Raw genomic sequence first — 12072 nt, forward strand, 5'->3', positions numbered from 1 at the left:
TACTGTATGAAAAGTAGTCAAAAAAGATTCTCTAGTGATATAAAGCAAATGCATTGTTTTACTTTTATCTCCCTCTCCAAGAATGTTTTTGTTACCACTAACTCATTATCATCGTATCTCCTCTGGTTTGTAACACTGTAAAAGCAAGCAAAAATACTCAATAATTCTACCTTTAAAAGGTTACAAAGAATGAACTATATTTTAGAATGGGTACTGTATTATGATCATATTCCTGTGTGAAAATGTAAATGTAAAACTTGTATGTTATAGTGAGCATTTTATCTTATAAAGTAATGTTGTAAATATTATACCATAATAAATCCTGTAAACTATGTTTAACCATTAATATAAGCTATTATCATGAAGTCATCAATTGTTGTTATATGAAATAAGTGCAAGCTATTCGTGCATATTTTCATGCATCCACTAAGAGTTGTATGTTAGTTGACAAATGGGAGATATCAGTTTGTACTGTAATTAATAAATGGCTAAGAAAAGTGAAACAATCAAAGAAATAGAATAATAAAGAACAATACGTACCAAGAGCCAAGGAATAACCTCTCATGTACAATTGATTTTATAAATGAAGCAAAATCAGCCCCATTGGTCTGTAAAATTTAAACAACAACATAACGCAATAAAGGGACATTCTAGTGTAAAAAAATGCTCTTTTTCATAAGAACTTTTTATTTTTTACTGAACACCTTAAACACATGGTCAAAATTGCACTCCTGGAACAGTGCTCCAGATGAGAATACAGTCAGTGATTAGAGCACACTCATATATGCCTGCTTCCAATTCACTTAACAACTGTATCCTTAAATAGAAAAGTATTTAAGCCACTAGCAGCAGTTTAACACGTAATGAAATAAAGGAATTGGTTTATCTACCACATTAAAATATTTTTTTGTTTAAGTAATTACATTTTGGTAAAATAAAATATTTTTACAAACATAAAAAGTTTTAAAATAAAGTACTGAACAGAAAGTTAACTGGTGTCTGCACATCCTGTTGCAACCAAGAGGATTATAGGAATTGTAGTACATTTTCCACAAGCAATGACAGCTATTCTCTTTTTTTTCTAAAGTTATGCTTTTATATTTTCATTTCAGTTAATTATTTAAAAAAAAAATCACATACAGTTTAGATCAAATGTACTGCAATTCAATTGACCCTCTAAAGCAGGAATCATACTAATAATACATCACTAATGACTTTCTGACACGGTAAATCACATTTTTATTAGAATACAATTAATTTCTATACACCAATTGATGAAAATATATTATCAATATCATCTTTATCTGCAAAAACTTTTCCTGTATCCGTATCTCTAATGCAGGTAAGGGAAAGAATGTTTGATGAATTACAAGGTGCTAAAACAGGTGTGTTGAGATTTTTAAAATGTGTTCTTGCAGTTCTAGAAACTTTGGAATCAATATCAAATTTTCGAGACCGAGCTCTCTTTTTCCTTGATGATAAGGTCAAATTTTTCCAAGTCCATAGTCTTGCAGGCATGTGACAATTTGCTTTTAATCTGCCTTGGAGTAAACTGTGACTGATGGACTTTTTCATATGTTGCAGTTTCTTTTCCAGGCTAAAAAAAAAAAACAACCCACAGTATTAGACACAAACAGGCAATACTGTGAAGAAGAAAAATTAAAAGTATCGCTAAGAAAATGTCAAATAGTACACAAAAGTTTGTGAGAAAACAGAATTTATGTTTACCTGATAAATTACTTTCTCCAACGGTGTGTCCGGTCCACGGCGTCATCCTTACTTGTGGGATATTCTCTTCCCCAACAGGAAATGGCAAAGAGCCCAGCAAAGCTGGTCACATGATCCCTCCTAGGCTCCGCCTACCCCAGTCATTCGACCGACGTTAAGGAGGAATATTTGCATAGGAGAAACCATATGGTACCGTGGTGACTGTAGTTAAAGAAAATAAATTATCAGACCTGATTAAAAAAACCAGGGCGGGCCGTGGACCGGACACACCGTTGGAGAAAGTAATTTATCAGGTAAACATAAATTCTGTTTTCTCCAACATAGGTGTGTCCGGTCCACGGCGTCATCCTTACTTGTGGGAACCAATACCAAAGCTTTAGGACACGGATGAAGGGAGGGAGCAAATCAGGTCACCTAAATGGAAGGCACCACGGTTTGCAAAACCTTTCTCCCAAAAATAGCCTCAGAAGAAGCAAAAGTATCAAACTTGTAAAATTTGGTAAAAGTGTGCAGTGAAGACCAAGTCGCTGCCCTACATATCTGATCAACAGAAGCCTCGTTCTTGAAGGCCCATGTGGAAGCCACAGCCCTAGTGGAATGAGCTGTGATTCTTTCGGGAGGCTGCCGTCCGGCAGTCTCGTAAGCCAATCTGATGATGCTTGTAATCCAAAAAGAGAGAGAGGTAGAAGTTGCTTTTTGACCTCTCCTTTTACCGGAATAAACAACAAACAAGGAAGATGTTTGTCTAAAATCCTTTGTAGCATCTAAATAGAATTTTAGAGCGCGAACAACATCCAAATTGTGCAACAAACGTTCCTTCTTTGAAACTGGTTTCGGACACAGAGAAGGTACGATAATCTCCTGGTTAATGTTTTTGTTAGAAACAACTTTTGGAAGAAACCCAGGTTTAGTACGTAAAACCACCTTATCTGCATGGAACACCAGATAAGGAGGAGAACACTGCAGAGCAGATAATTCTGAAACTCTTCTAGCAGAAGAAATTGCAACTAAAAACAAAACTTTCCAAGATAATAACTTAATATCAACGGAATGTAAGGGTTCAAACGGAACCCCCTGAAGAACTGAAAGAACTAAATTGAGACTCCAAGGAGGAGTCAAAGGTTTGTAAACAGGCTTAATTCTAACCAGAGCCTGAACAAAGGCTTGAACATCTGGCACAGCTGCCAGCTTTTTGTGAAGTAACACAGACAAGGCAGAAATCTGTCCCTTCAGGGAACTTGCAGATAATCCTTTTTCCAATCCTTCTTGAAGGAAGGATAGAATCTTAGGAATCTTAACCTTGTCCCAAGGGAATCCTTTAGATTCACACCAACAGATATATTTTTTCCAAATTTTGTGGTAAATCTTTCTAGTTACAGGCTTTCTGGCCTGAACAAGAGTATCGATAACAGAATCTGAGAACCCTCGCTTCGATAAGATCAAGCGTTCAATCTCCAAGCAGTCAGCTGGAGTGAAACCAGGTTCGGATGTTCGAACGGACCCTGAACAAGAAGGTCTCGTCTCAAAGGTAGCTTCCAAGGTGGAGCCGATGACATATTCACCAGATCTGCATACCAAGTCCTGCGTGGCCACGCAGGAGCTATCAAGATCACCGACGCCCTCTCCTGATTGATCCTGGCTACCAGCCTGGGGATGAGAGGAAACGGCGGGAACACATAAGCTAGTTTGAAGGTCCAAGGTGCTACTAGTGCATCCACTAGAGCCGCCTTGGGATCCCTGGATCTGGACCCGTAGCAAGGAACTTTGAAGTTCTGACGAGAGGCCATCAGATCCATGTCTGGAATGCCCCACAGCTGAGTGACTTGGGCAAAGATTTCCGGATGGAGTTCCCACTCCCCCGGATGCAATGTCTGACGACTCAGAAAATCCGCTTCCCAATTTTCCACTCCTGGGATGTGGATAGCGGACAGGTGGCAGGAGTGAGACTCCGCCCATAGAATGATTTTGGTCACTTCTTCCATCGCTAGGGAACTCCTTGTTCCCCCCTGCTGGTTGATGTACGCAACAGTTGTCATGTTGTCTGATTGAAACCGTATGAACTTGGCCCTCGCTAGCTGAGGCCAAGCCTTGAGAGCATTGAATATCGCTCTCAGTTCCAGAATATTTATCGGTAGAAGAGATTCTTCCCGAGACCAAAGACCCTGAGCTTTCAGGGATCCCCAGACCGCGCCCCAGCCCATCAGACTGGCGTCGGTCGTGACAATGACCCACTCTGGTCTGCGGAATGTCATCCCTTGTGACAGGTTGTCCAGGGACAGCCACCAACGGAGTGAGTCTCTGGTCCTCTGATTTACTTGTATCTTCGGAGACAAGTCTGTATAATCCCCATTCCACTGACTGAGCATGCACAGTTGTAATGGTCTTAGATGAATGCGCGCAAAAGGAACTATGTCCATTGCCGCTACCATCAACCCGATCACTTCCATGCACTGAGCTAAGGAAGGAAGAGGAACGGAATGAAGTATCCGACAAGAGTCTAGAAGCTTTGTTTTTCTGGCCTCTGTCAGAAATATCCTCATTTCTAAGGAGTCTATTATTGTTCCCAAGAAGGGAACCCTTGTTGACGGAGATAGAGAACTCTTTTCCACGTTCACTTTCCATCCGTGAGATCTGAGAAAGGCCAGGACTATGTCCGTGTGAGCCTTTGCTTGAGGAAGGGACGACGCTTGAATCAGAATGTCGTCCAAGTAAGGTACTACAGCAATGCCCCTTGGTCTTAGCACAGCTAGAAGGGACCCTAGTACCTTTGTGAAAATCCTTGGAGCAGTGGCTAATCCGAAAGGAAGCGCCACAAACTGGCAATGCTTGTCCAGGAATGCGAACCTTAGGAACCGATGATGTTCCTTGTGGATAGGAATATGTAGATACGCATCCTTTAAATCCACCGTGGTCATGAATTGACCTTCCTGGATGGAAGGAAGAATAGTTCGAATGGTTTCCATCTTGAACGATGGAACCTTGAGAAACTTGTTTAAGATCTTGAGATCTAAGATTGGTCTGAACGTTCCCTCTTTTTTGGGAACTATGAACAGATTGGAGTAGAACCCCATCCCTTGTTCTCTTAATGGAACAGGATGAATCACTCCCATTTTTAACAGGTCTTCTACACAATGTAAGAATGCCTGTCTTTTTATGTGGTCTGAAGACAACTGAGACCTGTGGAACCTCCCCCTTGGGGGAAGCCCCTTGAATTCCAGAAGATAACCTTGGGAGACTATTTCTAGCGCCCAAGGATCCAGAACATCTCTTGCCCAAGCCTGAGCGAAGAGAGAGAGTCTGCCCCCCACCAGATCCGGTCCCGGATCGGGGGCCAACATTTCATGCTGTCTTGGTAGCAGTGGCAGGTTTCTTGGCCTGCTTTCCCTTGTTCCAGCCTTGCATTGGTCTCCAAGCTGGCTTGGCTTGAGAAGTATTACCCTCTTGCTTAGAGGACGTAGCACTTTGGGCTGGTCCGTTTCCACGAAAGGGACGAAAATTAGGTTTATTTTTTGCCTTGAAAGGCCGATCCTGAGGAAGGGCGTGGCCCTTACCCCCAGTGATATCAGAGATAATCTCTTTCAAGTCAGGGCCAAACAGCGTTTTCCCCTTGAAAGGAATGTTAAGTAGCTTGTTCTTGGAAGACGCATCAGCCGACCAAGATTTCAACCAAAGCGCTCTGCGCGCCACAATAGCAAACCCAGAATTCTTAGCCGCTAACCTAGCCAATTGCAAAGTGGCGTCTAGGGTAAAAGAATTAGCCAATTTGAGAGCATTGATCCTGTCCATAATCTCCTCATAAGGAGGAGAATCACTATCGACCGCCTTTATCAGCTCATCGAACCAGAAACATGCGGCTGTAGCGACAGGGACAACGCATGAAATTGGTTGTAGAAGGTAACCCTGCTGAACAAACATCTTTTTAAGCAAACCTTCTAATTTTTTATCCATAGGATCTTTGAAAGCACAACTATCCTCTATGGGTATAGTGGTGCGTTTGTTTAAAGTGGAAACCGCTCCCTCGACCTTGGGGACTGTCTGCCATAAGTCCTTTCTGGGGTCGACCATAGGAAACAATTTTTTAAATATGGGGGGAGGGACGAAAGGAATACCGGGCCTTTCCCATTCTTTATTAACAATGTCCGCCACCCGCTTGGGTATAGGAAAAGCTTCTGGGAGCCCCGGTACCTCTAGGAACTTGTCCATTTTACATAGTTTCTCTGGGATGACCAACTTGTCACAATCATCCAGAGTGGATAATACCTCCTTAAGCAGAATGCGGAGATGTTCCAACTTAAATTTAAATGTAATCACATCAGGTTCAGCTTGTTGAGAAATGTTCCCTGAATCAGTAATTTCTCCCTCAGACAAAACCTCCCTGGCCCCATCAGACTGGGTTAGGGGCCCTTCAGAAACATTATTATCAGCGTCGTCATGCTCTTCAGTATCTAAAACAGAGCAGTCGCGCTTACGCTGATAAGTGTTCATTTTGGCTAAAATGTTTTTGACAGAATTATCCATTACAGCCGTTAATTGTTGCATAGTAAGGAGTATTGGCGCGCTAGATGTACTAGGGGCCTCCTGAGTGGGCAAGACTCGTGTAGACGAAGGAGGGAATGATGCAGTACCATGCTTACTCCCCTCACTTGAGGAATCATCTTGGGCATCATTGTCATATAAATCACATTTATTTAAATGAATAGGAATTCTGGCTTCCCCACATTCAGAACACAGTCTATCTGGTAGTTCAGACATGTTAAACAGGCATAAACTTGATAACAAAGTACAAAAAACGTTTTAAAATAAAACCGTTACTGTCACTTTAAATTTTAAACTGAACACACTTTATTACTGCAATTGCGAAAAAACATGAAGGAATTGTTCAAAATTCACCAAATTTTCACCACAGTGTCTTAAAGCCTTAAAAGTATTGCACACCAAATTTGGAAGCTTTAACCCTTAAAATAACGGAACCGGAGCCGTTTTGAACTTTAACCCCTTTACAGTCCCTGGTATCTGCTTTGCTGAGACCCAACCAAGCCCAAAGGGGAATACGATACCAAATGACGCCTTCAGAAAGTCTTTTCTAAGTATCAGAGCTCCTCTCACATGCGACTGCATGCCATGCCTCTCAAAAACAAGTGCGCAACACCGGCGCGAAAATGAGGCTCTGCCTATGCTTTGGGAAAGCCCCTAAAGAATAAGGTGTCTAAAACAGTGCCTGCCGATATTATTATATCAAAATACCCAAATAAAATGATTCCTCAAGGCTAAATATGTGTTAATAATGAATCGATTTAGCCCAGAAAAAGTCTACAGTCTTAATAAGCCCTTGTGAAGCCCTTATTTACGATCGTAATAAACATGGCTTACCGGATCCCATAGGGAAAATGACAGCTTCCAGCATTACATCGTCTTGTTAGAATGTGTCATACCTCAAGCAGCAAGAGACTGCTCACTGTTCCCCCAACTGAAGTTAATTGCTCTCAACAGTCCTGTGTGGAACAGCCATGGATTTTAGTGACGGTTGCTAAAATCATTTTCCTCATACAAACAGAAATCTTCATCTCTTTTCTGTTTCTGAGTAAATAGTACATACCAGCACTATTTCAAAATAACAAACTCTTGATTGAATAATAAAAACTACAGTTAAACACTAAAAAACTCTAAGCCATCTCCGTGGAGATGTTGCCTGTACAACGGCAAAGAGAATGACTGGGGTAGGCGGAGCCTAGGAGGGATCATGTGACCAGCTTTGGTGGGCTCTTTGCCATTTCCTGTTGGGGAAGAGAATATCCCACAAGTAAGGATGACGCCGTGGACCGGACACACCTATGTTGGAGAAATAATAGTTCTACAACTTATCGTTTATACTTCTCACCGTAACATTGTTGTAGTTGAAAAAAAGAGGAATAGAAAACCTGTAAGAGACTTTATGTAAATACCTGTATCCCAGGGCTTCAACATATCTTAGTCTGTAAATTTTAAGATTTTTCTCTCGGAGGAACCCAACCTCTAATACCAATTTTCTCTGTTTGCACCATCTGATTGCACACTGTAGCTGCTTGTGCAGATCTCTGAAACAATCTGCTTGTTGCACTTTTGGTAGCAGAAACATCGCACATTTATTTTTGGATCTGTGATGTGGCAGAGACTTTGTTTTCTTGGGCAAATTTAACTTGTGGTGATAACTCTGATCCTGTTCAAGAAAAAAAAAACACTGCTAAAAAGAAAATTCATACTTGTATCTGGTTTGTGAACTTGTAATTAAAGGGACACTGAACCCAATTTTTTTTCTTTCATGATTCAGATAGAGAATGCAATTTTAAGCAACTTTCTAATTTACTCTTATTATCAAATTTTCTTCATTCTCTTTGTATCTTTATTTGAAATGCAAGAATGTATGTTTAGATGCCGGCCCATTTTTGGTGAACAACCTGGGTTGTTCTTGCTGATTGGTGGATAAATTCATCCACCAATAAAAAAAAATGATGTCCAGAGATCTGAACCAAAAAAAAAGCTTAGATGCCTTCTTTTTCAAATAAAGATAGCAAGAGAACAAAGAAAATTTGATAATAGGAGTAAATTAGAAAGTTGCTTAAAATTGCATGCTCTATCTAAATCACGAAAGAAAAAAAACATAATTTATGCTTACCTGATAAATTTATTTCTCTTGTAGTGTATCCAGTCCACGGATCATCCATTACTTATGGGATATTCTCCTTCCCAACAGGAAGTTGCAAGAGGATCACCCAAGCAGAGCTGCTATATAGCTCCTCCCCTCACATGTCATATCCAGTCATTCGACCGAAACAAGACAAAAAAGGAGAAACCATAGGGTGCAGTGGTGACTGTAGTTTAATGAAAATTTAAACCTGCCTTAAAAGGACAGGGCGGGCCGTGGACTGGATACACTACAAGAGATTAAATTTATCAGGTAAGCATAAATTATGTTTTCTCTTGTTAAGTGTATCCAGTCCACGGATCATCCATTACTTATGGGATACCAATACCAAAGCTAAAGTACACGGATGATGGGAGGGACAAGGCAGGTACTTAAACGGAAGTGACCACTGCCTTTAAAAAAAAAAACCTCTCTCCCAAAAATAGCCTCCGAAGAAGCAAAGTATCAAATTTGTTAAATTTGAAAAAGTATGAAGCGCAGACCAAGACTCCGTCTCGTAAATCTGTTCAACAGAAGCCTCCTTCTAAAAAGGCCCAAGTGAAAACCACAGCTCTAGTAGAATGAGCTGTAATCCCTTCAGAAGGCTGCTGTCTAGCAGTCTCATAAGCTAAATGAATTATGCTTTTTAACCAAAAGGACAGAGAGGTTGCTGAAGTCTTTTGACCTCTCCTCTGTCCAGAATAGACAACAAACAAGGTGAATGTTTGATGAAAATCTGTAGTAGCTTGTAAGAAAAACTTTAAAGCACGAGCCACGTCCAAATTGTGTAATAGACGTTCCTTCTTTGAAGAAGGATTAGGATACAAGAACGGAACAACAATCTCTTGAGTGATATTCTTGTTAGATACCACCTTAGGTAAAAACCCAGGTTGGTACGTAGGACTACCTTATCCGTACGGAGGACCAGATAAGGAGAATCACATTGTAACGCAGATAACTCGGAGACTCTACGAGCCGAGGAAATATCTACCAAGAAAGAACTTTCCAAGATAAAAGTTTGATATCTATGGAATGAAAAAGTTCAAACGGAACTCCTAGAAGAACCTTAAGAACCAGGTTTAAGCTCCATGGCGAAGCAACAGTTTTAAAGCACAGGCTTGGTTCTAACCAAAGCCTGACCAAAAGCCTGAACGTCTAGAATACCTGCCAGACGCTTGTGCAAAAGAATAGACAGTAGAAATCTGTCCTTTTAAGGAACTAGCTGACAATCCTTTCTCAAAATCATCTTGGAGAAAAGATAATATCTTGGGAATCCAGACTTTACTCCATGAGTAACCCTTGGATTCATAACAATAAGATATTTACACCATATCTATGTTAAATTTTCCTAGAGACAGGCTTTCATGCCTGTATTAAGGTATCAATGACTGACTCGGAGAAGCCATGCTTTGATAACATCAAACGTTCAGTCTCCAGGCAGTCCAACTCAGATTAGTTATATTTAGATGGTTGAAAGGACCCTGAGGTAGAGGGTCCTGTCTCAGAAGCATAGACCGTGGTGGAAAGGATGACATGTCCACCAGATCTGCATACCAGGTCCTGCGTGGCCACGCAGGCGCTGTCAAAAAACGCCAAAGCACTCTCATGCTTGATTTTGTGCAAACACCTCCGGAGGGAATTCCCACTCCCCCGGATGAAAAGTCTGACGACTTAGAAAATCCGTCTCCCAGTTCTCAATACCTGGGATATGTATAGCTAATAGACAAGAGTGAGTCTCTGTCCAGAGAATAATTTTAAGACTTTTAACATCGCTAGGGAACTTTTGTTCCCCCTTGATGGTTGATGTAAGCCACGGTCGTGATATTGTCCGACTGAAATATGATGTACCTCATAGTTGCTAACTGAGGCCAAGTCTGAAGAGTATGGAATATCGCTCCCAGTTCCAGAATATTCATTAGAAGGAGGGTCTCCTCCTGAGTCCACTATCCCTGAGCCTTCAGGGAGTTCCAGACTGTATCCCAACCTAAAAGGCTGGCATCTGTTGTAACAATTGTCCCATCTGACCTGCGGAAGGTCATACCCTTGGACAGATGGACCCGAGATAGTCAGCAGAGAAAAGAATCTCTGATCTCTTGGTCCAGATTTAACAGGAGAACAAATCTGTGTAATCCCCGTTCCTCTGACTGAGCATGCATAGTTGCAGCGATCAGAAAAGTAGGCGTGCAAACGATACTATGTCCCTTGCCGCTACCATTAAGCCGATTACATTCATGTACTGAGCCACCAAAGGGCGCGGATGGAATGAAGAACAAGGCAGAAATTTAGAAACTTTGACAACCTTGACTCCGTCAGGTAAATTTTCTATCAGAATCCCTAGGAGGGAAACCCTTGAGATTGGGAATAGAGAACTCTTTCCTTGTTCACTTTCCACCCCTGCGATCTCAGAAATGCCATTACTACGTCCGTATGAAACTTGACAACTTGGATGTTTGACGCCTGTATCGGGATGTCGTCTAAATAAGGGGCCATTTTTATGCCCCGCGGTCTAAGGACCCCCAAAGCGACCCCAGAACCTCCATAAAGATTCTTGGGGCTGTAGTTAACCCAAAGGAAAAAGCTACAAACTGGTAATGCCTGTCTAGAAAGGCAAACATGAAAAACGATGGTGATCTTTATACATTGTAATGAGAGGATAAGCATCCTTCAAATCCATTGTAGTCCTCTATTGACTCTCCTAGATCATAGTTAAAATGGTACAAATAGTTTCCAACTTAAATGATGGAATCTAAGGAATTGGTTTAAGATCTTTAGATCCAAAATAGATCTGAAGGTTCCCTCTCCTTGAGAACCACAAACAGATTTGAGTAAAAATTCTATCCCTGTTCCTCCCCTGGAACTGGATGGGTCTCGTACACAGAGTAAGAATGCCTCTTTCTTTATCCTGTTTGCAGATAATTGTGAAAAGGGAAATCTCCCCTTTTTTTGGGGGGGGGAGCTTTGAAATCCAGAAGATATCTCTGGGATATAATTTCCAATGCCCAGGGATCCTGGGCCTCTCTCTCCCACGCCTGGGCGAAAAATGAAAGTCTTCCCCCTACAGGATCCGTTACCGGATAGGGAGCCGTTCTACATGCTGTCTTAGAGGCAACAGCAGGCCCCTTGGCCTGCTTATCTTTGTTCCAGGCCCGGTTGTCACCAGACCGTCTTGGACTAAGCAAAAGTTCCCTCTTGATTTGCCTTAGAGGAACTTGATGCCACGCCTGCCTTGAAGTTTCGAAAGGCACGAAAATTAGACTTTTTTGGCCTTTGATTTGGACCTGTCCTGAGGAAGGGCATTACCTTTTCCTCCAGTGATATTAGTAATAATCTCCTTCAAACCAGGGCCAAAAAGGCCTGCCCCTTGAAGGGAAGTTAAGTAGCTTATTTAGTAAAGTCACGACAGCTGACCATAATATAAGCCATAGCGCTGTGCGCGCCAGCATAGTAAAAAAAAACAGAATTCTTAGCCGTTAGTTTAGACAAAAAAAAAACAAGGCATCAGAAAACAAAGAAATTGGCTAGCTTAAGAGATCTAAGCTTGTCAAGTATTCATCCAATGGAGTCGCTACCTGTAAAGCCTCATCCAGAGACTCAAACCAGTACGCCGCAGCAGCAGTGACAAAAGCAATGCATGCAAGGGGCTGCAGGATAAACATTTTCCTAAGGTAACCCTCTAATTATTT

General features: G+C 41.5%; 1 protein-coding gene across 1 annotated transcript in view; it reads right to left on the reverse strand.

Moving 5' to 3' along the window:
* Positions 1 to 648: 648 nt before the first annotated feature.
* The window catches only part of NEPRO (nucleolus and neural progenitor protein), a 100472-nt gene continuing 89048 nt past the window's right edge, over positions 649 to 12072 (reverse strand). The window contains 2 exon segments of the mRNA XM_053707795.1: positions 649 to 1597; positions 7671 to 7924. Coding sequence (XP_053563770.1) covers positions 1261 to 1597; positions 7671 to 7924 — 591 coding nt within the window. The 3' untranslated portion in view covers positions 649 to 1260.

The sequence above is a fragment of the Bombina bombina genome, chromosome 3 (assembly GCF_027579735.1).
Source record: "Bombina bombina isolate aBomBom1 chromosome 3, aBomBom1.pri, whole genome shotgun sequence".
NCBI lineage: Eukaryota > Metazoa > Chordata > Amphibia > Anura > Bombinatoridae > Bombina > Bombina bombina.